Genomic DNA, 23957 nt, shown 5'->3' with positions numbered 1-23957 from the left:
AAATAAGCAGAGGAAAATGGATGGATGTATGTGCAAGTGTAAACATACGATGTACAATGTAATTATGTTAAGAATGATCCAAATAAACTAACCATTCATCAGCTTCAGGACAACAGCGTGTCGGTTGTTGCCTTCCAGAAAGAAGGACCTATCTGTGTAGAGTTAGTGTGTTCTGTTTGTGCTTATTCCAGTTCTCTGTATGTGAGTCTTCCCACAGTCCAAAAGCATTGGAGTGAATGTGAGTGTGAATGGTTGTCTGTTTTTGTGTGAGCCCTGTGGCAGACAGCTGAACAGTCCAGGGTTGTACGCCACCTCCCCTCCTAAGTTTCCCAGTGACTCTGAAGAAGATGACAACAATAGAATATGTATAACTGACCCATCCATTAATGTAACTCACCTTGTCATCAGGCAAGGGTGAACGCTCCCGTCTGGCATTAAGGAGCTGTGAAGGACAGTAAAGTTCATGAGCAAATCTGTGAAGCTGCATTGGCAATTTTGATGATGACATACTATCCAAACACTTTAAGAAGTTTTTCCACAAGTAAACAGAGGATCAGTTTTGGAAATGCATTCTTGCAGTTCAACATGACCACAAGGATGGCGTGCATGCAAGGTGAGAAGCATGCATGGTTGTTTACCTCTCCTACACTCTCTCGTCTCTCCTCTCTCTCCTCCAGGGAGGTGGTGTACATAGGTTCATAGGTAATAAGATCAGGGCGCTCAATGTCATAAATGGCTTTGACTTTTGGAATGGCAGCTAGGTCTCTGTAATCAAGAATCTCATTGTCTACTTTTGCCTAGGGAGACAAATAAAGACAAACATGCACACACAGACATAAGCAAAGAGATACTGCTTATGTACAGTCAAGTCTTCTTGAATAAGGTGCAAATGTAACAATTGGGCTTAGCATGAATAGGATGGGAAAGGAATATTTCTCATTTGGAGAAAGGGAACAGTAGACAGCTTCAGCATACCATAGAGACATAATAAGTATCTGGGCTATCTTACATAGATTGTGTGACCCGGTGAGCCAGGTATGCTTGAACCAGGTCTGGAAGAAATACTCTCAGATGACGACCTTGTAGGCTGCAGAAGGCAGGAAATGGAATAGTTAGTCCCAACATTTCACTTGGGCCGCCAGCTTGTCATCATCCACAGCCCCCCTTTTCTAACTATATGTAGTAAAGTCTCGTTATATCGATATTCTCGGGAGTCGGAAAAAATATCGATATAACCGGACTATCGATATATCCGATCCTGCGCCGAACTGCATTAAAAGTGGGCAATAATGCACGAACATTGCATGTACATATGAAAAACAGTGATTATTGCAGGCGATAAAAAGATATCTGAATACAACACAATTAAATACATGTATTTGTACGCTTGTGTCTTCGTTGGAATAGGTGTGTATGCTATGTCAGTTGGTTCTTCATCCTCGTCATCCTCGTCATGAAAACACTAAGTCTATTCACTGCATCTTCCCTCTAAATTATACAAATATTTACTCCTTTACTTCAAAAGATTGTTTAATACTTACCTCATATTAATTACCTGTAATCCTCTAATTAAAGTCCGTTGGTGGAAAAGCCGAAACGGTGTTAGCCAAAAATCAAACAATACGCCGTTTACAGATTTCGCTAATGGTGGTATTGAAATCCTTAAGCAAATATTGATTCAGCTTTAAGCTGCTTTTGTATCGATATAAGCAGACCAAATTGGCTGGCGGGAGATGAAAAGGGCATCGTATTAACCGGATTATCGTAATAACTGGGTATCGTACTAACCGGAACTAATTATATCATAAAAGACTAGAAATTTGCCGGGAAGTGAAAATAGTATCGTAATAAGCAGTACTATCGATATAACCGATATTGATATAACGAGACTTTACTGTACTGTATATACAGTACACTGGTATGAAAAAGTGTTTGGCGCCCCTCCTGATTTCTTATTTTTTTGCTTGTTTGTCACACTTAAATGTTTAGATCATCAAACTAATTTGAATATGACATTAACTTAAATTATTAAGGGAGAAAAAAAAACCCTACCCTCTAAACCTAATACTGGAACTGGTTGGGCCAGTCAAGCGTTTTGCCCCATTCCTTTTTGCAGAATTGTTGTAATTCAGCCATATTGGAGAGTTTTCCAGCATGAAGCACCTTTTAATGTCATGCCACAGCCTCTCAATAGGATTCGGGTCAGGACTTTGGCTAAGTCTTAATTTTGTTTTTCTGTTTTCCTGCTGGTGTGTTTTGGGTCATTGTCCTGTTGTAGAACCCAAGTTGGTTTCAGCTTGTGGTCACACACAAATGGCCAGATATTCCCCTCTAGGATTTTTTGGTAGACGGCACAATTCATGGTTCCATTTATCACAGCAAGTCCAAAACCATCACACTACCACCACCATATTTTACTGTTGGTATGATATTCTTTACTTACTTTTACGCCAGATGTAACGGGACACACACCTTCCAAAAAGTTCACTTTTCCAGACAGAGCCATGTAGCTTTGGATTTTTTTTCTCCCTGAATAATTTTAAAACTGCATTTAGGTTGTGATGTCATTGACTAACATTTAAATTTGTTTGATGATCTGAAACGTTTAAATGTGACTAACATGCAAAAAATAAGAAAACAGGAAGGGGCAAACACTCTTTTTACACCACTGTATTTCCCAAAACACACCAATGTGACATCATTTTGCCATTATGAGCATAAGCGATGGGAGAGATTTGCAACCCCTGTATTACTGGAAGTCATTTCAAATGCTTATCAACATGTCAGCTCAGGATGGAGTCATTCATTTGCAAATTTGCAAAGTGAATGTGTGTGGTGTAGAGCTGTGGTTTTTGAGAACCATTATGAAATATGAATTGTTTGCATGACAGCAGCGGTTCTGAATGTAGTATAATTAAATGAGCATTTAACCTAATGGGTAAATGGGTCCTTTACAAAAAGACAAATTAGTCATTATTCTGAATGACTCTGAAAGCAAAGATAAGGCACTGCGAGCTGTTCCCAGCAGATGGCAGCATACAGTGTACTGTGTAGGTACTGTGTCCTATGTGTAGGGTGAGACACAATGATGCCATCACACAGCCAATAGCGATTACAGTACCTGCCTTTCTGTTTTTTGAAGGAATAAGAGGGACGGTGGCAACAGCTGTGGAGGAAGGGAGAGGGGTTTCACAGGGCATCAAACAGGGGTTGAACTCTCCTGTCTGACTTCACACATACATAAACTCAACAAGTCAAAAAGGGAACTAGATCTACTGAATGGACAGAAGCGTAAGACGGAACTTAGTATAAGACGACACTTGGTTTTCAAGACTATTTTTAAAGACAAAATTATTCATTCATTCATTTTCTACTTCTTATCCTCACGAGGGTCGCGGGGTGCTGGAGCCTATCCCAGCTGTCTTCGGGCGAGAGGCGAGGTACACCCTGGACTGGTGGCCAGCCAATCACAGGGCACATATAGACAAACAACCATTCACACTCACATTCATACCTATGGACAATTTGGAGTCGCCAATTAACCTAGCATGTTTTTGGAATGTGGGAGGAAACCGGAGTACCCGGAGAAAACCCACGCATGCACGGGGAGAACATGCAAACTCCACACAGAGATGACCGAGGATGGGATTGAACTCGGGTCTCCTAGCTGTGAGGTCTGCGCGCTAACAACTCGACCGCCGTGCAGCCCGTTTTGAATTTCAGTTAATTATATTTCATTCATTATTAATCATATTCAAGGTTCCTACAGATTTGACATTTCAAAATGGCATACTTTTCTCCATTCAGTAAACAGATGTAAATGTTGTAAATGTATCATTAGAACTGCAACAGTGATAATATGATAATAATAAAGGATTAGCCAATCCTGCATATTTCCTAGATTCCAAATGCCTCACAAATCTCCAGCTTTTTAAAGTGCCGCCCCGGTGAGACATTTTTGAGGCACGTTTAACATGGTGCAAAACTTATATGACTCTCACAAAGACAGAAAGTCCCACACACGGCAGACATGCTTGTTCCGGATGCTGCAGTGGCGTTTTAAAGGAAGTATCGGCCGCTATGGATACAGTGTTTTTTCATTGATATCAGCTGATCGATCAATGCATCCCTAGTTTTGACATAACCACAAATTAGCTTTGCTAAAAATACTACGACAACATAAACTGATCCAGTTTTCATAGACGTTTTTTAAACAGATGAAAGTGCTCCGCCATGTACAGTCAGTGGGTACTTTTACGTAATAGTGGACCAGGACTTGGTAAGTTGGTGGACTGAGCCATGTTGTCAGGTGCCAACCTAAACAGGTTCCGCTGTCTCGCCCATTGGACCCCGATTATAAAATAATATTTTGTGTCAGATGTTTTGATAGAAGTCCCTGTGAGAGGTAAATACATTGCACTACCTACTGCAGAACAGCGCTATATCGAACATTTCACCAAAACAACCATTTAGTTTAGGAAGGGGCTTTCCTGATAAGAATCGCTTCATACTATTCAGAATTCCTCTCCATTCCCACAAAATGTTGTCATGGGACATGAACAGAAAAGTGCCTTGTGCTTAAGTTGAGGATAAGTGAACACACAGATTCCTACCCTCTCCCTGTGTCTTTCCTCTGTTCTCGTCGTGTTCTTGCAGCCAGGATGCCACACGGTTGATCCTGAAGACACAAATTCAGGATTATTACATTTATTTGTTTACATTTGTTTATTGAGTTTTAAGACACACACAATCTTATTACATACACAATACTATTGTATTATTATTATTATATGTCTGTAAACAAAATAAACCCAAAACAGCATCAATGTAACAATGCATCATTCTGCATTGCAACAGTAGCTCTTCTCGAGCCTTGTGCAAGGCAAAAGCCCTCTGCAGACATTCCTGTTCATTTGCACTCATAAATTTTTCACAGTCTGCTTGTACCAAACAGTCTTGATGTTGCTTTTAAAACGCTTCATGGAAGAATAAAGAATAAACGTGGAGATAACCACACAAGAACGTCAGCTCACCTTGCAGGTACATCTCTTCTCCTTCGGTGAACATCTGATTGCACCTGCTACATCTGGCACAGCTGGGGTGGTAATGCTTATCTCCTGCCTGCAAAAAAACATTACAAAGAAAAGATCTTCCATAAGAGGAAAAAGGAAGATCAATTACATCTGCAGTGGTCAGGCAGGAAATAAACTCAATAATATCACTGTAGTCAGATATGCTCGCCGGCTCAGAACGCCAAAGCCTGTTGAACCCTGGGACGTTTCCTCAAAGACAGCGAGGCGCCTCATAATACCTCAGTCAGAAAAATGTGAAAGAGAAACTTTACAGTCCACCTGGTTTCAAACATCTGAGGATATCCATCTAAACCAGGGGTCTCAAACACGTGGCCTGCGGGCCGAATGTGGCCCACAGGACACTAGTTTGAGGCCCCCGCCTTGATATGAAAGTTTAATGTTAGTGCGGCCCGCGCAAGTTTGATATGGATGCTGTATGGTATCATGTACCCAGAAAAAATTATTACGTTTGATTAATGTTCATGTTAAAGGTTAAATAACTGTTAATAGTTATCCTCCCTATCCGTGTGGAAGTGGTAAGTTTTTGGCTATTTAAGTTTAAAGGAAATAACTTGAAGGCTACCGTTTAGGTCGCTAGCTCTCTAGTTTGCGAGTTAGCATGTGTCTCAAGACCCTGCAGTTGCGTAATATGTTGTAAATAAAAAGCATATAAATGTGACTATAGTCGTGTTTTGTCATGTCTACAGGGCTCTAATAATGCTTTGTTCATTTTAATCTGAAAAAAATAATTTGTCTACCCACCAACTATATGTGGTTTCTTAAGTTTTTATTATTTGCCGTTTTATTATTATTATTATTTATTACTGATTGATTTTCTTTATTCTTGATTTGTTTATTTATTTTTCATCTTATTTTGTGTAGAAATATAAAAAGTAAGATATTTGAGAACAGTGGAATGTTTTATCAGAGCTTTCACTTGTAGAAAATTCAAACTAAAGCTTTTTAAAAAAAATTTGTTTTTAATAAATGCGTTTTTTTGTTTTTTTTTGGAAAGCCTGATGCGGCCCAGTCTCACCCAGACCCGAGCTCCAGCGGCCCCCAAGTAAATTGAGTTTGAGGCCCCTGATCTAAACTTATGTGCTGTTATAATAGATCAATGATGTGGGAATGTTAAAATGCATTCAATATAGTCTACAAGTCTGAAGAATAGAAAATGGATGGATGGATGATTCCCCCTTCCCTCTATTATTTACATGAATTGTCCACATTATCCAACTAGCACTCCATGTTGTACACAAAAGGAACACACAATGAAAAAACATACTAGTGGGTGTTTGACCTTCAGGTAGGTGTTGAATTGAGAACAAAACCAGGAAAATAACAAATAGATAGATTCTATCAAACACAATGAGGCGCCCATGAATAGTTTAATGACTATGAATCACACACAATGGCCTTCACTGTCACCGGCTCTCAAAGTAATTCAACACGTGTGACATTTTTGGAAGAAAGTGTTGGCAGCTCTCCACACAACTCCACTATTAAAATAAAATCTTATCTACTAGACAGAGCGGCTTCCAACGTGCCAGTAGAGTTCAGGCGGTGCTCTGTTTTTCCAAAGCAAATGTTTTCTTTGAACTTGTCACTGATGAAAGTGTCAGACAGCCTGGCATCCATTTGGCACCAGCGATGCTTTGGCAGCAGCTCATGAGTGAGATGCGGAGATCTTTTCCTATTGTCATAAAGTCCTGCCTTAATGCTGGATTACCGTAAGCTCAGATGGCTGGCTGGCAGTGACATTTTCATATTATGAAATGACTCGTTGTCTGATTGGATCAAGGCCCAGTCGGGCTGAAGCGCTGATTACATGTACAAATACAAACAATAAGGAAGACATACTGCAACATTACAAGCTAACTGCAAGTAATAATTTCATCGCAGATGCAGAACTTAACATCACATTAGACATTTTATGTAATATTTACATAATTTCTGGCAAAGTGGGCTTATAGTTGGTGTTTGCAAGCATTTTGAGTTGGAAAGAGCTGAAAATCTACCCAGAATTAATCTTTTAGTAGAACACTTTCATGTCAAGAGAGTGTTTGGCTCCGTGTTGGAGCGATTACAGCGCAGATTAACAAAGTACATTTATGGGAAACTGAATTTAAGTAGCAGCACGTTATGTAAATCCACATTTTCAAAGAAAAAGAGAGAGCAACCACTTTGGGTTAGCTAGATTTCCAAAATTTCTCAGTAATTATAGTTGGTGCATAATGGCTTTGTCGCTTACCTCGAGCACTTTGCCGGTGATGAACTGATGACACGCCTCGCACTGCACTCCAAAGTGAATCTGGTAGTCCTTCTCACAGTAGGGAGCACCATCCCTAAGCAGAGGTAGTCAAATCTGAGTAACAGTAACTTACAGTCCCAATCCAAATTATTCCGCTGTTGTAACTTGCATTTATTTTCTAAATGTACACAGTTAGATGGTAATTTATAACTTTAGCTGTGTTGAACAATTTAAAGTTGATATATTGCAATTTCATTTACTTTGCAAATACATTAAATTTATAATGAGGGTTTTATCATTGTTAGCGCAACTTTTTTCTTAATATCTAGCAGTCACATCATTATATGTGCATCTTGTATCCTCCTGGTGCATCTCAATAAATGCAAATATTGTGCAAATTGTTTCAAAATGAGAGACTATTTAAAGGAAAATGGCATTTTGGGGGGAATTTTGCCCATCATTCATCATTCATTTGTTATGTGAAACATGAACACATTATTCTTTCCCTTTTCTGTGCATTGTAACGACAGAAAACTAGTTAGTATGAGCTAGCTAACAATGCACGTCATGGCAGGTACCCATTTTGGTGCTAAAAAAAACCCAAAAATACTATTTACATTACTGCATTGTATATTAACCAAGCTACAGTGACATTGTTATTGTAGCAGGTACTGTAACACGAAAAACTATATTTATCTGGCCGAGTAACACAACGCCGAGCTAACTGCTAGTCTCGGAATCATTCACAGACGTAAGAGTGGATACCGAGCTCTCAGTTTCGCAATGAAGACACAACAGGATGCCGGTTTCCTGTCAGCATTTTTTTTACCTGAGGACTGGATCACAAGTCTTGTGCTGGAAGACACAGCCATCCCAATAAGTGGGCATTGTAAGTGTTGTCGTTGTCTAAGCTGCTGTTGCTGACGGACGTAGCGTAAGCTCATAGTAGCTAGTATGTCAAATCACTGCGCCTAGGAAAGACGTTTCGGTAATGTTTTACACCATCAAAATATGGCAAGAATTATATGTTATCATGGATGTACTTGTTAATACATGCTCAAAGCATGTATATAAAATAATAAAATGTTGTTAGTATTTTTTGAGGGCTTTGCAGTCAAAATAGGTAGGTCCCAATGATGTGCATTGCTAGCTAGCTCATAATAACTCTTTGGATTGAGCTAAGAAAATAACTTTTCAAAGATATTATAATGTATTGAGATGCACCTTTATACTGTATAGTGTAAATATGAAGGCATTGTATTTGTTCTTCTATTCATGTGCATTGACCAATCAATGAGCTGCAGTGCGTTTAGCTCCACCAAAGGGAAGAGTGAGAACTAAATGCTGAAATTGAAAAAGGACTCTACCAAACTAGAAATGGAGCTTAAGTTACTTACTTGCTTATGTACTCTCCGGTTAACACTTTGCAGCAGGCCTTACACTTGAAGCAGCCCAGATGCCACTGTTTGTCCAACGCTAAGAGAGCCTGTCCGTTCTTAATGTCTCGGCCACACCCTGCACAATCTAAAGTAGCAAAACATGCATTACCTATCAATGCCAATGTCAACTTCCAATAAAACAAAATAAGTGTGGACTCATTTAATGCTCACTTCAAATTTTTAATACCCTGAACTTGGTGAACAGAGTGAAACCAAAGCCACAAATTGGTAATAGCCGCCACTTTATATCACGTATCTCTGAAGACATGGCTTTCCATACCTAAGAATGATGCAGAGGCTGTAAACAGTGTGAGCGGGTTGGTTCCCTTAATGACCAAAATGTCATCGCATCTTTAATGAGTAGAGGATGAAAGCAGAACCTTCTGCATCCACAGGGGACGTAAGTACGTAAGACATAACAGGGTTGCGGTGATGACGTGAGGAGAATAAGCATGTCTTATTCATAGGTGACCTTGTCTGAAAGCTCTTTAACTGTCAGCGGAGAGGCCGCTGGGTGGTGAGAGCGATGGTGGGAAAAGGAGAGACAGAGGAAAAGAAGAAAGATTTAGAGGGTGAGGGTTCGGGGGTTGCAAATTCCCCTTTCCTGAGGAAAAGAAAATCCTGCTTAATTTAGTAAGGAATGTCTGGAGAAGAGAACAAACTCCTGTAGAAACAGCTCATCTTTCAGTCTTCACTAGTTGTTACTCAATATTGCTAGAAAACAGTTGTTAGAACTTGTTCGGCTCATGTTCCTCATGTCTTAACATACACTCACATAACAATGACACAAATATTGTACATTCTGTAGATTATGGCGATTTTAATCAAATATGAACAAATATGAATAGTTAAATGTATTATACTCAAGCTGCTACATTTAAAATAAATAAGAATACCGTTGTGTTTTTTTTATTCATTGCAGCTAATACCAATTTAGTACTTTGTTCAATTACCTTGAAATGAATGGGAGTACCTAATGTACCATGCATACTTTAACTCATTCAATTACAGTCATTTTTCATAAGACATCCCTCTCAGTACTGGCCATTTTTGATGATTTTGACTGATTTTTCAAGGCATTCTGGATATTGTGTTCAAGGGCTATTTAAACACGGTACACACCAAAAAAAAAGTTTACTCTCATATTTCATCAGAAGAACAATGTTTGTTTCCGTTCTTTAGTAATCAGCAGCAAAACATAGGTTGTTTTCAACAAAAAAGGGAAAAAACATAATTTTTGTGAAAAAATACATTTCAAACAATGGTTGTTTTACAGGAAAATAACTATTTATTTACCAATATATGACCAAGAACTATTTATAAATTTCACATTTGTAACTGTGTTTGCGTATTTGCGTGTGCATGCATTAGAATTTCCCTTCAATGCTTAACTGTGCATGCTACACAGCTCCGTGCTTTTTAACTTCCTGCTCACTGTGGAGTGCACTTCAGCCACCTTGTGGCTATTTTTATGGCTTAAAACTGCACCAAACATGATCTCTTCTGTTGTGCAATTGCATCATCACCTATTTTGTCTATAAAAAAACTTTAAAAAAATGTATAAATAAGTCTTTGGAGGTGAATGAGTTAATAAAAGACTTACCATGCCTTAATACAATATTCTATAAATCCTGCATCTGACTTCCTAAATCCAAATAAATTCATACTTGATAAAAGACAATGCCTTCCAATGCATTAGTGATGAGACAAGAGTTACTTACTGCTGGAGCCCAGGATGTCTTTTGGTCCTGGAGACATAGGTTCAAGGCAGTATTGACACAAACAGTCCTTCCCATTAAAGGTCACCCTGTCTCCGGCGGGGAAGGGCCGTCTGGAAAGGGGATGGCATCAGTTATTGGTAAACAGACCGACACTGTGGTTCAAGTTTATTGAATGTGGCTTGGAGGTTCATCTATCAGTCGGTCTATCCATCCATTTATCTGCCGTATAATGGTGCATAATATACAAATAAAAGCAACAAAAAAGAGAGGGTCTTAGCCAAAACTGACCAAGGATGTACTGTAATGAGATATTTCCCTGACTTATTGGCATGTAAAACCTTCCCATTTACGCATTTTAATGCTACAATCCAACGAACAGCATGATCAATTTGAAGCTTACTTGCAGATAGTGCAGACAAAGCAGGCCGGGTGATACGTCTTTCCTAATGCAGTGACCACTTCCCCCTCCACAAAGTCCCCGCATCCATTGCAGCGGGTACCATGCATGCGTTGGTAGTCCAGCGTGCACAGATACTCTCCATTCTTCATGAAGAAGCCCCCCTGGGCCAGGTCACACCCGCACACTGCACAGAGCACATATAGTGGCACGGATCATTTCATGCTCAGCTCATACTACAGCAAACACTCAGCCATCAAGCACCGCACTCCTCTATGCATGAGTGCTTTGTCAAGACTTACTAGTGTACTTGGGAAAAAAAAGACTTCAAACATATAAATTCCTTTCAGGGTTGCCAGTCAGAATATTTATTCCAATGACAAGGCGCCACCTTGAATGTTCATGTAAATGACTGTGTCGTGCTCAACGCAACAATTGTACAATTGTCCAGCCCAGGAAACAGTCTTGATCTGCCCCTGAAGATAAGTGGCTTTAAATATTCCACACTATGTAGTTAGTTCCTTCTATTCAGTTAGAACTTTGTTATGTAAAACAAAGACACACTGCGTTAGGGTTAAAAGGTTGGAAAATACTATGAGCATGTACAACGAAATAAAAAAAAAAAATTCTCAAATCTGTAGAAATGCCTTCTTGTTGCTATTAGGGAGGTTTAGAAACCAAACGATAAACGCAAACGATAATGACGTCACAGGCTATTGACAAGTCAGCAAGTTCCCATACATTTCAATAGCCTGTGACGTCATTATCGTTTGCACTTACGTTTATCGTTTGGTTTCTAAACCTCCCTAATAGCAACAAGAAGGCATTTCTACAGATTTGAGAATTTTTTTTTTATTTTGTTGTGCATGCTCATGTACATGTCTGTAATTCATACAAAGATGTTATAATCTTCAGCTTTGGCTGTGAACATGGATCAAAGATGGATCAAAGGCCACGATGCAGCCATCCGATATATGCGAGGGAAATTGGAACGGGACTGGAGATTTTTTCTGAAATAGGCGAAATCCGTTATAAAAAAATCCGATATATGCAATGAATTTTTATTGGAAATGCATTACAGAAAAATTGGTTCTTTTTTATCTGTCCGTTGTGAGCGAATTTCCGATATATCCGAGTCCGACATTACTGTACATCATTTGTTTAAGTGGAGTGTGCCTCTTAAATATCTATTTAATTGTCATATTTGGAGGTATTCGAAATCTACATGTAAAATCACTAATGCTAATTGATACCATTTACAATGTGCCATTTTCAATGTAAATTACCATCAAGCTAGGACACTTGCTTAAATGCTAGGGATGCTCCGATAGATAGGTCACTGATTAGTGACGGCTGATTATCCAACATAATAGAGTGAAAAAATGTTCTCCTCCCATTCCGTGTGGAAGTGGTATGTTTTTGGCTTCTTACTTTGTCCTTCTTCCCCGCTCTGTTTGAAACCCTATCATAAGTTTACAATAAATAATTGTAGCCAAGGATGAGTGGTTCGTGCGCAGCCCACACAGCTAGGAGACCCGGGTTTGATTTCCCTTGTGGGTAGCTCTGTGTGGGGTGTTCTCCGGTTTGGTTTCCTCCCAAAAACATGCTAGGTTAATTGACGACTCCAAATTGTTCATAGGTCTGAATGTGAGTGTGAATGGTTGTTTGTCTATATGTGCCCTGTGATTGGCTGGCGACCAGCCCGAAAACAGCTTGAATAGGCTCCAGCATACCTGCGACCCTAGTGAGGATAAGCGGTATAGAAAATGGATGGATGGAATTGTAGGCTAACTAGTATGCTATGCTGAAAGCTGTGGCTGTCTCTTGTGTCCCTGCAGTGATCTTGTAGCCTGAGCATTGGCAACGTAGCATAAACAAAGAATAATAGGAGTGTAATGGTGACTATGGGGGTGTTATTTAATGTCTACATGGCTCTAATAGTCGTAAAAAAATATTTAGAAAGTTATAAACATATTTTGGATGTTGTAACTACAAAAATATTGTATTTATTAATATTGAATTCCACTGCAGAAATTCACTTATCGCTGTCGGGTCTGGAACCAATGGACCGCAATAAACGAGGGGTGATAGAAGATATTTGAGAAAATTGAAAAATGTTGACCATTTGGGTCACCGCTTGTCATTAAGGGGCGATGGTGCATCCCGCAACCAAACTATTTGAGAAGCACTGCTCTAAACTGTCAGAGAGATATTAATTTAATGCTTTATTATTATGATTATAGTTTAACTAGACTTGTAGGCGTGTATAGTTATTTTATTATGTTCTAGTGTTTCTTCATGTATTAAGTAACCATATAATAGAGTATATGTGTGTGTGACGTCACCGTTGCAGTTCAAGCTGGGGTAATATCTATATTTAGAATATTTTAACCACAGAGAACGAAGAAAACATTCCAGCATCACAGTGTGGGGACTTTTAAGTCTTTAATGGCTTTTGGAAATGTTGCAGCAAAGGGGGAAAATATTTAGATGTTTGCATTAACTTGACCTAATCATTCTTATGCAACGAGCCACGCTAAGTCCTTCGGATGAATAGCAGCGAGTGAGGGAGAGTATAAGATTTAATTGCATTAGGGCTCAGGGATGATGAGATTAACTTGTAAGCTAACTGATTTGAGAGGCAAGCGGCAGTTGATCTTTGTGATGGTGACCATCACTTCTTATCAAAAGAAAAAGTCATGTATTACATCACAATTTTTAGAAGGCTAAAATGGTTTATAATGCAAGCATTTGGGGGGAATGAAATGTCTTGGTTTTGTGGCTTGAATGCAATAATACAAATGCATGCAATTAGTTTAATAACTCAGAAGAGCCTTTAGAATTGGGTATGAGGCAATCAACTCCTGACTAGGACATTGCACTCCTTTCACAAACGCCATCAAGACATGTGTGCACATCCACTTGTTAAAGACAGAAATAGGTACTAATCTCAGAGTAAGCATATTTTAAGCTTGTTATTCTGGGCCCTCATTGATAGCTGAAACAGCGCTCCAGTCATGGATTAACCACTATAGGCATCGCTGGAACAGGTTGAGCCTTTAAGAAGGCGACAGCTAGGCCAGTCGATGGCATCGAAGTACTGATCGTGCCAGAAATTCATCTCTAATGGGGTTAAACACTGAAGGACACTCGTCAGGGAAGTCAGAGCGGAGCCGCCGCGCAAGTCTGAAATGTGAAAATGAGCCACGACTATTGAAGTCAGGTTGTCACATAAGAGCTTGTAGGAAACTATCATCAGATTGGTCAGATATGTTGAAGAGACTGTATGCAGCTTGCTCCAAATTATACGTTTTGATAGCAAAAATTATAAGAATAGTACCACCGGCTGGCATATGATACCAATAGTGGTCCATCGAATTTCTATGCCGCTTATCCACACTAGGGTCGCAGGGGTATGCTGACTTACAGTCCAGTCCAGTCCCTCTTTGTGATGCATTTATTTGACTGATGTGACTTGTACATATTGTATACGGTACAGCAAATGTGCATAATTATGGAATTTGTGCTTCGTTAATTCAGTAGTGCGTTCCTGTACCTTTACATGTGAAACACTTTAGATGGAAGTGTTTGTTCTGCACCCGCAGCACCTCGCCCTTACATGGCTGCCCGCACTTACAGCACTGGATCAGGGGCTTCTCTGTGGAGTGGTGGTGCGTGTCCTGCGCATGAGCCACTGTAAAAAGAAGACACATTAACATTAGTAATGGGCTCCCAATGATGACGGTGACTCATCCCGCTTTGCACGATGTGACAGTCTGCAGTTACATCACACAACTTGGTACTGGTCTGAGCACACACTCCAAACACTCACATACACAGGGACATGAAGGGTTAGGCCAACCGCTGTGAGTGTTGCAGGAAAACAATTAGCAAGTCAGCACAAGTCAGACCCCCTACTTACAGTCGACTATCAACACAAATGACAAAAACTAAATCCAAAAACAGAATAGTGGTAATGGTAATGGTAATGGTAATGGTAATGGTAATGGTAATGGTAATGGTAATGGTAATGGTAATGGTAATGGTAATGGTAATGGTAATGGTTTTATTTCATTTGAACATGCATCAGATTACAATTGAGTGCATCCCATAATCAGTTCACAGTTCCACATGTCCAAAAGGAGTAGGAAGAAGCAAAGCTTATTAAATCCTACCCCTCCATCTGGTACTTTTACAATCAGTAACTGTTACATTTGTTCACTTCCTGCTTTCCATAATACAGTTTAAGGTTGTTTTTTTGAATTTTGTAATTTTTTGGGGCGGCACGGCGGTCTAGTGATTAGCATGCAGACCTCACAGCTAGGAGACCAGGGTTCAGTTCCACCCTCGGCCATCTCTGTGTGGAGTTTGCATGTTCTCCCCGTGCATGCGTGGGTTTTCTCCGGGTACTCCGGTTTCCTCCCACATTCCAAAAACATGCTAGGTTAATTGGCGACTCCAAATTGTCCATAGGTATGAATGTGAGTGTGAATGGTTGTTTGTCTATATGTGCCCTGTGATTGACTCGCGACCAGTCCAGGGTGTACCCCGCCTCTCGCCCAAAGACAGCTTGGATAGGCTCCAGCACCCCCGCGACCCTCGTGAGAAAAAAGCGGTAGAAAATGAATGAATGAATGTAATTTTTTGTCCTGTACCGAAGTATGAGGTGATATGAGCATCCAATGACATAATGGGTACCATAGTAAGTGTCAATATAGTGATATGTATAGCACATCATGACTGGTTCAAGACTCTTCATCCTTGTATTTAGCAAACATCAACTGCTTGTATTATTTCTTGAATTCGCTCATCACTCTTAGTGCACTTTTAACCCTAAACTACATTTTAAAAATCATCTTTTCCCCTCTTATGGATTGCGAAGTTACTGTTAGTTGTTTGAGAGAGTTGTCAAATCTTTGACAAACTGCAGATCCCAACACTCAACTCAGATAAGAATAAAACAGGCTTCCTCTGAACAGAACGTCTGTGTTGCTTTCTTCTGTGCAGTTTATTGGCAGCCATACATTTGTACAGTATATGATGTAGGGGCAGCAGCAGTTTCTCTTCTATGAGCATACTGAGCAGAATGTAAACATAGTTTTCACACAGATACCATTTTTTTCTGGCACTGTTCGATGATACGTCCAGGAACATTAAGCAAAGCTCTACGTGCAACATGCACTCACGTGTGTACCAAAGACTTTTTCTACTCACATTCAGACTATTAATGGCTAAGATTATTAACAGTTGTGCAATATTATAAGATGGTTCAGTAAAAAGTGACATTTCACAGCATTTCATCAGTCTATTCTCAAGGGGCATTATCAAAACTGATAACAAATAAGATAATAAATCATGCAAGCAGCGAAGAACATGGCAAAAACTGAAAAGAGGATCTGCTGTTTGAGTGACGGGGGAAAGAATGTGGGAATTGGGCACCTCTCGGCTGATGTAATTACACTCAGTAGGACAATGAGTCATCTCTGGGTGAACCAGACAGTGAAGACTCAGTAACTCCTAGTGTGACATTGCACCTCCAAACAAAACCACAGGCCATCTGGGTAATGGAGCACTGCAAAAACACAGGTTGAGCATGTTTATGAGAAAGGAAGCCATTTTTTTTTAGTTTGTGTCGTTTCGTGACAGGCTGCTATAAATAAATAATAACTCAAATGCGGGAAACTAGTAACAACATGGCAGTAAAATAAAAGACGGCAATTTCAAATACACTAAAAGAAAGTAAGTGACCCAAGACTAAAATGCCAGAAGACAGTTCGTCGATACTGATCATCGATAGTGATCATCCATGAGTGAGATTGGCTGATATCAATCACATGGATTAAGAATGTGAGGAAACCGGAGTACCCGGAGAAAACCAACGCACACACAGGGAGAACATGCAAACTCCACACACATGACCAGGGGTGAAATTAAAAACCAGGTCTTCCCGATCTGTGGCTTACTTGTAACCACTTGTCCACCGTGTAGCCAAAAACATGCATGTTAGTTAAATTGTCCATAGGTATGAATGTGAGTGTGAATGGTTGTTTGTCTAGATGTGCCCTGTGATTGGCTGGCGACCAGTCCAGGGTGTACCCCGCCGCTTGCCCAAAGACAGATGGGATAGACTCCAGCATACCCGCAACCCTAGTGAGAATAAGCGGCATAGAAAACAGATGGATGGATGTATCGTACTATGAGATTATCGCTGCAGCCCTAACTATTACTAACTGGGAAATATTTCAACTCTAATGGTAGCCTGTGACTTTTGCACATTACGGTAAATGTGTGGGTGAGTAATCTTAGTGTCAGTAATGTGTTGGGTCTGATTTATAATGTAAAGCAACATTCAGCATCATTCACAAGTAACGACTGTACTGTAATTCAATAAACTAATAACACTACTTTAAGTAAATAGACCTAACTACTGTCTTATATTATGTTGACACAACCCAGCGTGGAAAAGTCATGTTTCAATCCAAAGGCATGTACAGAAGTGATGTGAAAAGTAAGGTTTGGAAGGGAAAGAATGTGCTGTGTTTTTCCATCCCAACGCTGCGTGCTCCCTCTACTATGTGCTGTGGAGCCTCAGCAAAGGTTGGAAAGAGGCGGAGACACTGTGGCAAAATAAAACTCAGATTGGCACGCTACAACACATTTTATTAAAAATTAAAAACACAAAAAAGATTTTACTAACAGTTACAAGATTGGGACGTTGCAGCATGTTTATATGATGAAGACCATATTTCAACGTAAAGCAGCCATGTACTGGATGAAGGTGTACTGCATGTATAGATGTCAATAAAAGCGATTTTCTATTCATGTCTAGGTGATAGTCTGGAGGGGTTCAAATATGTATATTATTTAACATTATAAATAAGTAAGCATATGGTACATGATGCAAACTCAGCACAGAGCAAGTCTCCCTCGAATATATAATAGAACCTTTCTTCGGATTTATGCACATTCCCGAGTCTTAGCTGGAAGTGGTGGCTGTGCTGACTGCGTGATCTGTCTTGCTTCATCACAGAGGGATAACTGACTGATATGAGCCTAAACACACAATGAGAACACACACACACAACTATGGTGCTGAGAAAGCAAAAACCGGCAGAGCATCCTGAAGCCTGGTGCAGAGAGGCATTGGAGGGGTGGGCGGGCTGCTCTCCTCACCCCTAAAGCCCTCCCACCCTCCACACATATAAGCAGAGTCTCGCTGTGTCGACAATAACAAAAGGTTGCGCATGATACTCCGAGGGGAAATGAGGAAAGCCTCCGTTACCCCAGGGATAGATTCTCCTGCAACACGTGCTCGTGTCTCGTTGGGAAATGACAACTGACAAAGGTGGAGACATGTGCCTTGATTTACAACTCATAAAAACTGAAAACCACATTAGCAGGGTTGAGAATACACCAGAGGAAAGGGACTCCGGACAAGAGAGGAAAGCTCTAATAAAATATTTATCTGTGCATTGCCTTTTTTGCTATCAGATAATCCAGTATCTCCAACATAGACGGACAACATCCAACAACAGAGTGTCTCAGTAGTGGTAGGACAAACAGACAAAGAGGTGAAACACAATAGGGACACAGATGTGCCTCGCTCATCCACTCCAATGGAGTGGTAGCCTTTGCCCCTGTTTTGCAAATAGGTTCCATGGGAAACCATCACAAAGGAGGGGACGATGACAATCAGGAAGTTTCAGATACAGAATAAAATTTATTACAAGTCCATGCAAACCATCCAAATCAATTTCTCACAAACAAATAACCAATGCATACTCTCCTCTTGCATACAGTATATCTATTGTCATTTCCATTCATGCATTATGTATTGAGAAATTAAGTGGATGCCTAATTTGGAAATGTCAGCAAAAACTTGATGCATGGGGCAACTACTCAGGGCCGGTTGATGTTAAGTACCAAAACAATGGGTTTTGACATAAAGGAAAAAAAGCAAGAATTTAAAAAAAATGTAATCAGACAGATAAACAATATGCAAAAAACTTGAAAACCATTAGTTTAGGGAGTGCTAAAGTGCCTAACTGCTAAAGTATTACTGGTGTTGTCACATGATTTGACATATTTCTTACACACAAATGCGTGTTGATGTTATTGCACGTGTCGTACACCGATGTGTGCAGATGTTATTGCAAATTCTCCTCCAACAAAGGTGTATATAGCTACACAATGAAATGAAAATGTCATTCTCTCACACAGGTCACCACAGCCATACTCAGGGTTTACAACCAGGTCACAGAAATGGGGCACAGCCACACCAGTATTAGGGTTATTAGGTTGACATTTTCAGTTCCCAGCAACATTCCAGAGGATGATGATTTCAGAGAATCAACAGTGTGGGTCTCAAGTTCACACTGACATATGTGCTCTCAAGCCCAGTACCTTGGCTTTGGATTACCAGGTCTGGAAACACAGGCTTGTTTTGCAGCAAGAGGGACATGGAAGTCTCCAACCTGGACTACAACAGCAGGAAGTTAAACTAAACAAGACTTGAGGTATTCAGTTGTAGGGTGGGGATGTCTTACCTCTAAACTAACAAAAAGTTATTTCTTGAACAAGGAGTAGAATCTGACAGCAGTTTTCACCTTCAGCATTCGAGACCTGGAAAGTGCGGTTCATTTGTAGTTACCCTACAAGCTTGTGTAGAGCCCTATGATGTCCGCTAGGGTGCATCAAAAAACACAATTATTGGGTACTAAAAGTGTTCCAATATATGTAGAAACAGCACATAGAAAATATTTTTCCAATCCATGATTATTTAGGGGTGCCACCATACATCTGTTTTTGTGGAATAAAGTGGTGAACAGTTCAATGGTCGCCATGGAGATCTGAGGTCAGCAAAGACTGCAGCTCAAGAACTCTGAAGTGATCTTTGTTTTTGTTGGTATTTATACTCCAATTACATATTACTAGCAAATTTGCGGTTTTGTCTTTGTAATTTGAATGATTTGTAGTCATATTTATAGGTATTTAGAGCTCATTGCCTCTACTGTAGCTAACATTAGCTAGCTACAGTTTGCTAATGACAGTTAGCTAATAGCTGAGCAAGCATAACATCAACAACAGTAATATAGAGTAGACAGTATTGCTGATGCCTCATAGTTATTGAGAGTGGTACTGTAGTCCTACATAATCTGATATACACTTGTCCATTTATTATTTTAGGCACTGTGCAGCACAACCCACCAGCTCTCCTAAGATGCTGCCCTCAACAACTAGCTTGGTCTTTGGTCTGGGCCCCCTTTGATAACCCTATAGAAAATGATGCTGTATACAAGTTCATTGTACTCAACATTTCCAGGTCAACTTTTTGGCAATTAGACTAGAAATTGCACATTTTCCAAAATTTTACAAAAGTTTATGTGTGAGGCGGCACCCCTAAATCTCAATGGATTTCCTCAAAACGTTGCAAAAGACATGTTTATGTTCATTAGAAAAAATGGAATGCCAGCCAAATTGATATTATGAATTTTAAATTTCCCAATTTCAAATTTGATACACGCTAATGTCCGAGTTACTGGAATCGCGGAATTGACCAATAACAATTGAATCTACTGTTAAATGTAGAATCTTGCATACATTTAATTAAATGTTGTCATCAGGAGGAGAAGGGACATTTGAGGAGAAGTAGCTTCCCAGTGGACCGCTCATTCCTGGAATTGCATCGACAACTGTGTTTTGCTTAACCACAAGCACAGTCATTAAAGTTTGTTGAGGATTTTGTAGCAATGTGTGCTGAGGCTGACATCCCATTTGCTACAACTACAGCTAAGCTACAGCCATTTCTAAAATAATGAAATTCTGAAAAAAATCCAAACATGTATGTATATCATCAATAAATGTAAGTATTTTGCAATTAATTAAAGAACAATTTATTCAGCGACAGTGACATTTGTGGGGAAATAAAAATGCATTGAACACAATAATGCAGTGGGTCCGATTCCCAACCAATGCGCCAACACCCAGCTATTGTAGCTCGCCCATGCCAAGATAGGATAAATGGTAAGATGGCGTCAGGAAGGGCATCTGGGATAAAGACAAATCACAGAGTGACTCACTACAACCAGATATTTACTGGTCTGTGAAGTCCTATAATGAGTGGAAATGGGCAAAAAATATATAGCCGCTATTAAATCCCACTGCATGATCACATATGTGAGCATGTGTCTTTGGGGGAGGGTGTGCAGAGCTCTTTATCACCCAGTCATAACAAGAAGCTCTTAACCCTCAGCACCATGAATATGTATGACTGCTAGCCTGCCTCTCTGCCCCACCACCAGCAGCCCAGACAAAGCACTTCAAACACACCAAAATGTGTGGGGGGAACCCTATCAAGCTCAACCAGGCACCCCAACCTTGAATAACTAATCCTCAGGGACCTGGGATGGGAATAATGATCTGCCACAGTGCAAAGCAGCAAGAACACAGCAGTGACAAATGCTGATAAACACTTCCACTTGCAGTACAGTGGCTTATCCAAAAAAGACAATGGTTGGTTCATGAACTACACAACCATTGTGTTTGTACAGTATACTATGTAGCTTCTTGATTCAGAATGATGGAGCATTACATCGCCATGCTCCACTCTTTTATTTCCTGTTATATTAAGACCGACGAGGCCAAACAAAGAGGATGTTGTTAACAAAAGGTTACATTATTCTTGTGTCTGTCTTGTTGTTTTAGCGTGTGTATTTTAGGTCAATGACTTTCTCTTCCTGGCTGACCACTTATCTCATCTGTATGTTTTGGTCCAGTATGCCAGCTGCACAAACACTGTGTTGACGGACAGCGTGTGTGTGGCTGCGTTTGATGTCTGTGGAAGGGGTTAGCGCCTCTTAAAGAAAGCAGACACTGGCAAGCATCAAAGATAAGTTGGCGTTCCCTACAGTTCTTATCAGTGGAGGAAATGTCTCTTGCATTGGTCAAAGTTCATAAAGAAGCATGGTCAGTGAGGTGATTTTCTAATGAATGCAGTAGAAATTAATGAAGCTGAGGGACATTGCATGGCTGTGATGAATTACGAACTATTTAGAGGCTATGCTTTGCTCAGAAAACGGGACAACCACCTGCAAGCTGTGAAAATGCTAACGCTGCAGTGTCTCAATTGTGATTCATCATACAGCGTATACAGTCTAATTCAACTTGTCTGCCGTGCATCAGCTGAGCTCAGAACCCACCGATGAACTGCATGATAAAACCGCTGATGACACAATGGACTTTTGAGTCACATTGTTATGTTATGCATGCAATAAAACATCCAAAGCAACCTCAAAATGCAAATGATGAAACCGGGCAAGAGCCCAAAAATCCAGTTGCAGTTGAAGTTCATGGAGAACTTTCAGAGACATTGTAGGAGATAAACATGTGGCTGCCAGAGGTTTCGGGTGTTCTGCCAGCACAAAGACTCGGTGGCGAAAGCCGTTATTTGGTGGCCATCTGACTCCACATCAAACAAACAGTTCCAGGGCTGCATGCAGCTCGTGGCCAAGGGAGCATCGGCAGATAAATAAACAAACCTACACACTCACACGGGTCAAAAAGAGCAGTAAACACTCTTTTTTTGGTGGAGGAGATATTTTCAGACAAAAAAAAATATATCACATTACACCCACACACAGCAAACAAAGCTGTCTGAACAAGCCAGAAGCTAAGAAATGCGTTTTATTAAAACACAGGACATATTTGTGATATTACTATTACAGGAATGAACAGATGATATGTACTGCTGATGATTTATAATTCAGTGTTGATTCGCTTCATTCTTTGTTACAACAGAAAATCTTTATATCAATAGAGTAATCACATTGACTATTTATTTTTAAATATTCCCATCACATGTCACTTTGTGCCATGTAATAAGTTATTCATCCCCAACTGTTCCTTCTGATTATAATGAGTTATTACAAATAATCCTTAAACTACATGTCCCAGTAAATGCATCAGAGATGGTAATATGACTGAAATATGCTCCTTGGTCCTCATTCATCACATACAGCCCGGTGACCTTGATTGTAGGTGGAAACAACCACCTTTTCCTTTAAATGAGCCACTATGAATGAGGCCACATCTGACAACAATGGAGTGTACCTTTTGGATGGTCACCATGGCAACGGCTGCAGACAGAGCATGGGAGGGAGAGAGGCAGAGAGAGAGATAGAGAGAGCGCTGCGCAATGTGCTTCCCTATACGAGTGCTCCACTTTTTCCATGTTATAGTTTTAGCTGCATCGCCAGTGGAGATGCATCATTTTATGCATATTATTCACCATATGGTGTCACGCTCCCTCATAACACACCAGATGCCATGTTCCTACAGACATTTACATAAAGCTCCACACTGCCAAATGAAGCATACTCCAGCCCAAGCATCATGTTGCTAGTATTGTGAGATGCATTGCATGTTTAAGCCTGTTTACACACCAAATGAATAATAATAAGTTATAAATATACATTTATTGTTGCCTTATTGTGGTGCTTCTTACAAGCAGCACAAACACACCCACGGAAAGATGCCAATACCTGAAATGTCAGCATCACTTTCACATCCATAGACATGGGACACAAGCAAATACATGATAAAAACATGACACATCCATTCACGGTCAACAACCCGACAGAGGAAACAAATGTCACTCCACTCCATTCCTGACCACAGCCACCACAATACCTTTTTCTTTGACCATGACCATTGGAATCCAGCAAATCTTCAACAGAGAAGCACCTCTCAGCGGTAAAAACAGCAGCAAAGGGATCCTTTTCAAGTCAAGACACCACAGACGGAGAACTGGGGGAGGTGTAGGTGCGATGTGCTCCTCCTAAAAACACGACTACAGTGAGGGGTTCGCCCGCCTGCTTTGCTGCTACATCCCTCTTCTCCTCCTCCTCCTCTGCCCACTCCTCCTCCCTGCACTCCCTCACTGCCTGTCCCTCTGTTGTGTCAGCCACCTCCTCACTGCAGCAACCTGGTGGCTGCTGCTTCCGTGTGAACTCTCCCCAAATGTCAGCGCAGACTATTTGTAAGCTCAGTCCATTTGTAGGCAATATATGAACATTTAAC

At 40.3% G+C, this 23957-nt stretch overlaps 1 protein-coding gene across 19 annotated transcripts in view; it reads right to left on the bottom strand.

Annotated features, from left to right (window-relative positions):
* The window catches only part of ablim1a (actin binding LIM protein 1a), a 45901-nt gene that overhangs the window by 12848 nt on the left and 9096 nt on the right, over nt 1-23957 (bottom strand). For 10 of the 19 annotated variants that reach the window (XM_078787380.1, XM_078787372.1, XM_078787381.1 and 7 more), the window contains exons 2-12: nt 14437-14574; nt 10884-11067; nt 10484-10593; nt 8721-8847; nt 7324-7417; nt 5034-5121; nt 4614-4678; nt 3122-3166; nt 1010-1087; nt 639-797; nt 398-442 (exon numbers count right to left, since the gene is read on the bottom strand). In XM_078787380.1, the coding sequence (XP_078643506.1) occupies nt 398-442; nt 639-797; nt 1010-1087; nt 3122-3166; nt 4614-4678; nt 5034-5121; nt 7324-7417; nt 8721-8847; nt 10484-10593; nt 10884-11067; nt 14437-14574 (1133 nt within the window). Of the gene's footprint in view, nt 1-397; nt 443-638; nt 798-1009; nt 1088-3121; nt 3167-4613; nt 4679-5033; nt 5122-7323; nt 7418-8720; nt 8848-10483; nt 10594-10883; nt 11068-14436; nt 14575-23567; nt 23775-23957 lie in introns of those variants that run through there. The other 9 variants (XM_078787384.1, XM_078787368.1, XM_078787375.1 and 6 more) reach the window with 5 other exon arrangements.

Source organism: Doryrhamphus excisus, linkage group LG20 (assembly GCF_037039965.1).
Source record: "Doryrhamphus excisus strain RoL-2023G ecotype Guam linkage group LG20, RoL_Dexc_Guam_v1.1, whole genome shotgun sequence".
NCBI classification, from domain to species: Eukaryota; Metazoa; Chordata; class Actinopteri; order Syngnathiformes; family Syngnathidae; genus Doryrhamphus; species Doryrhamphus excisus.
Note: the sequence above shows the minus strand (reverse complement) of the source record. Positions and strands in the feature narration are given on the sequence as shown.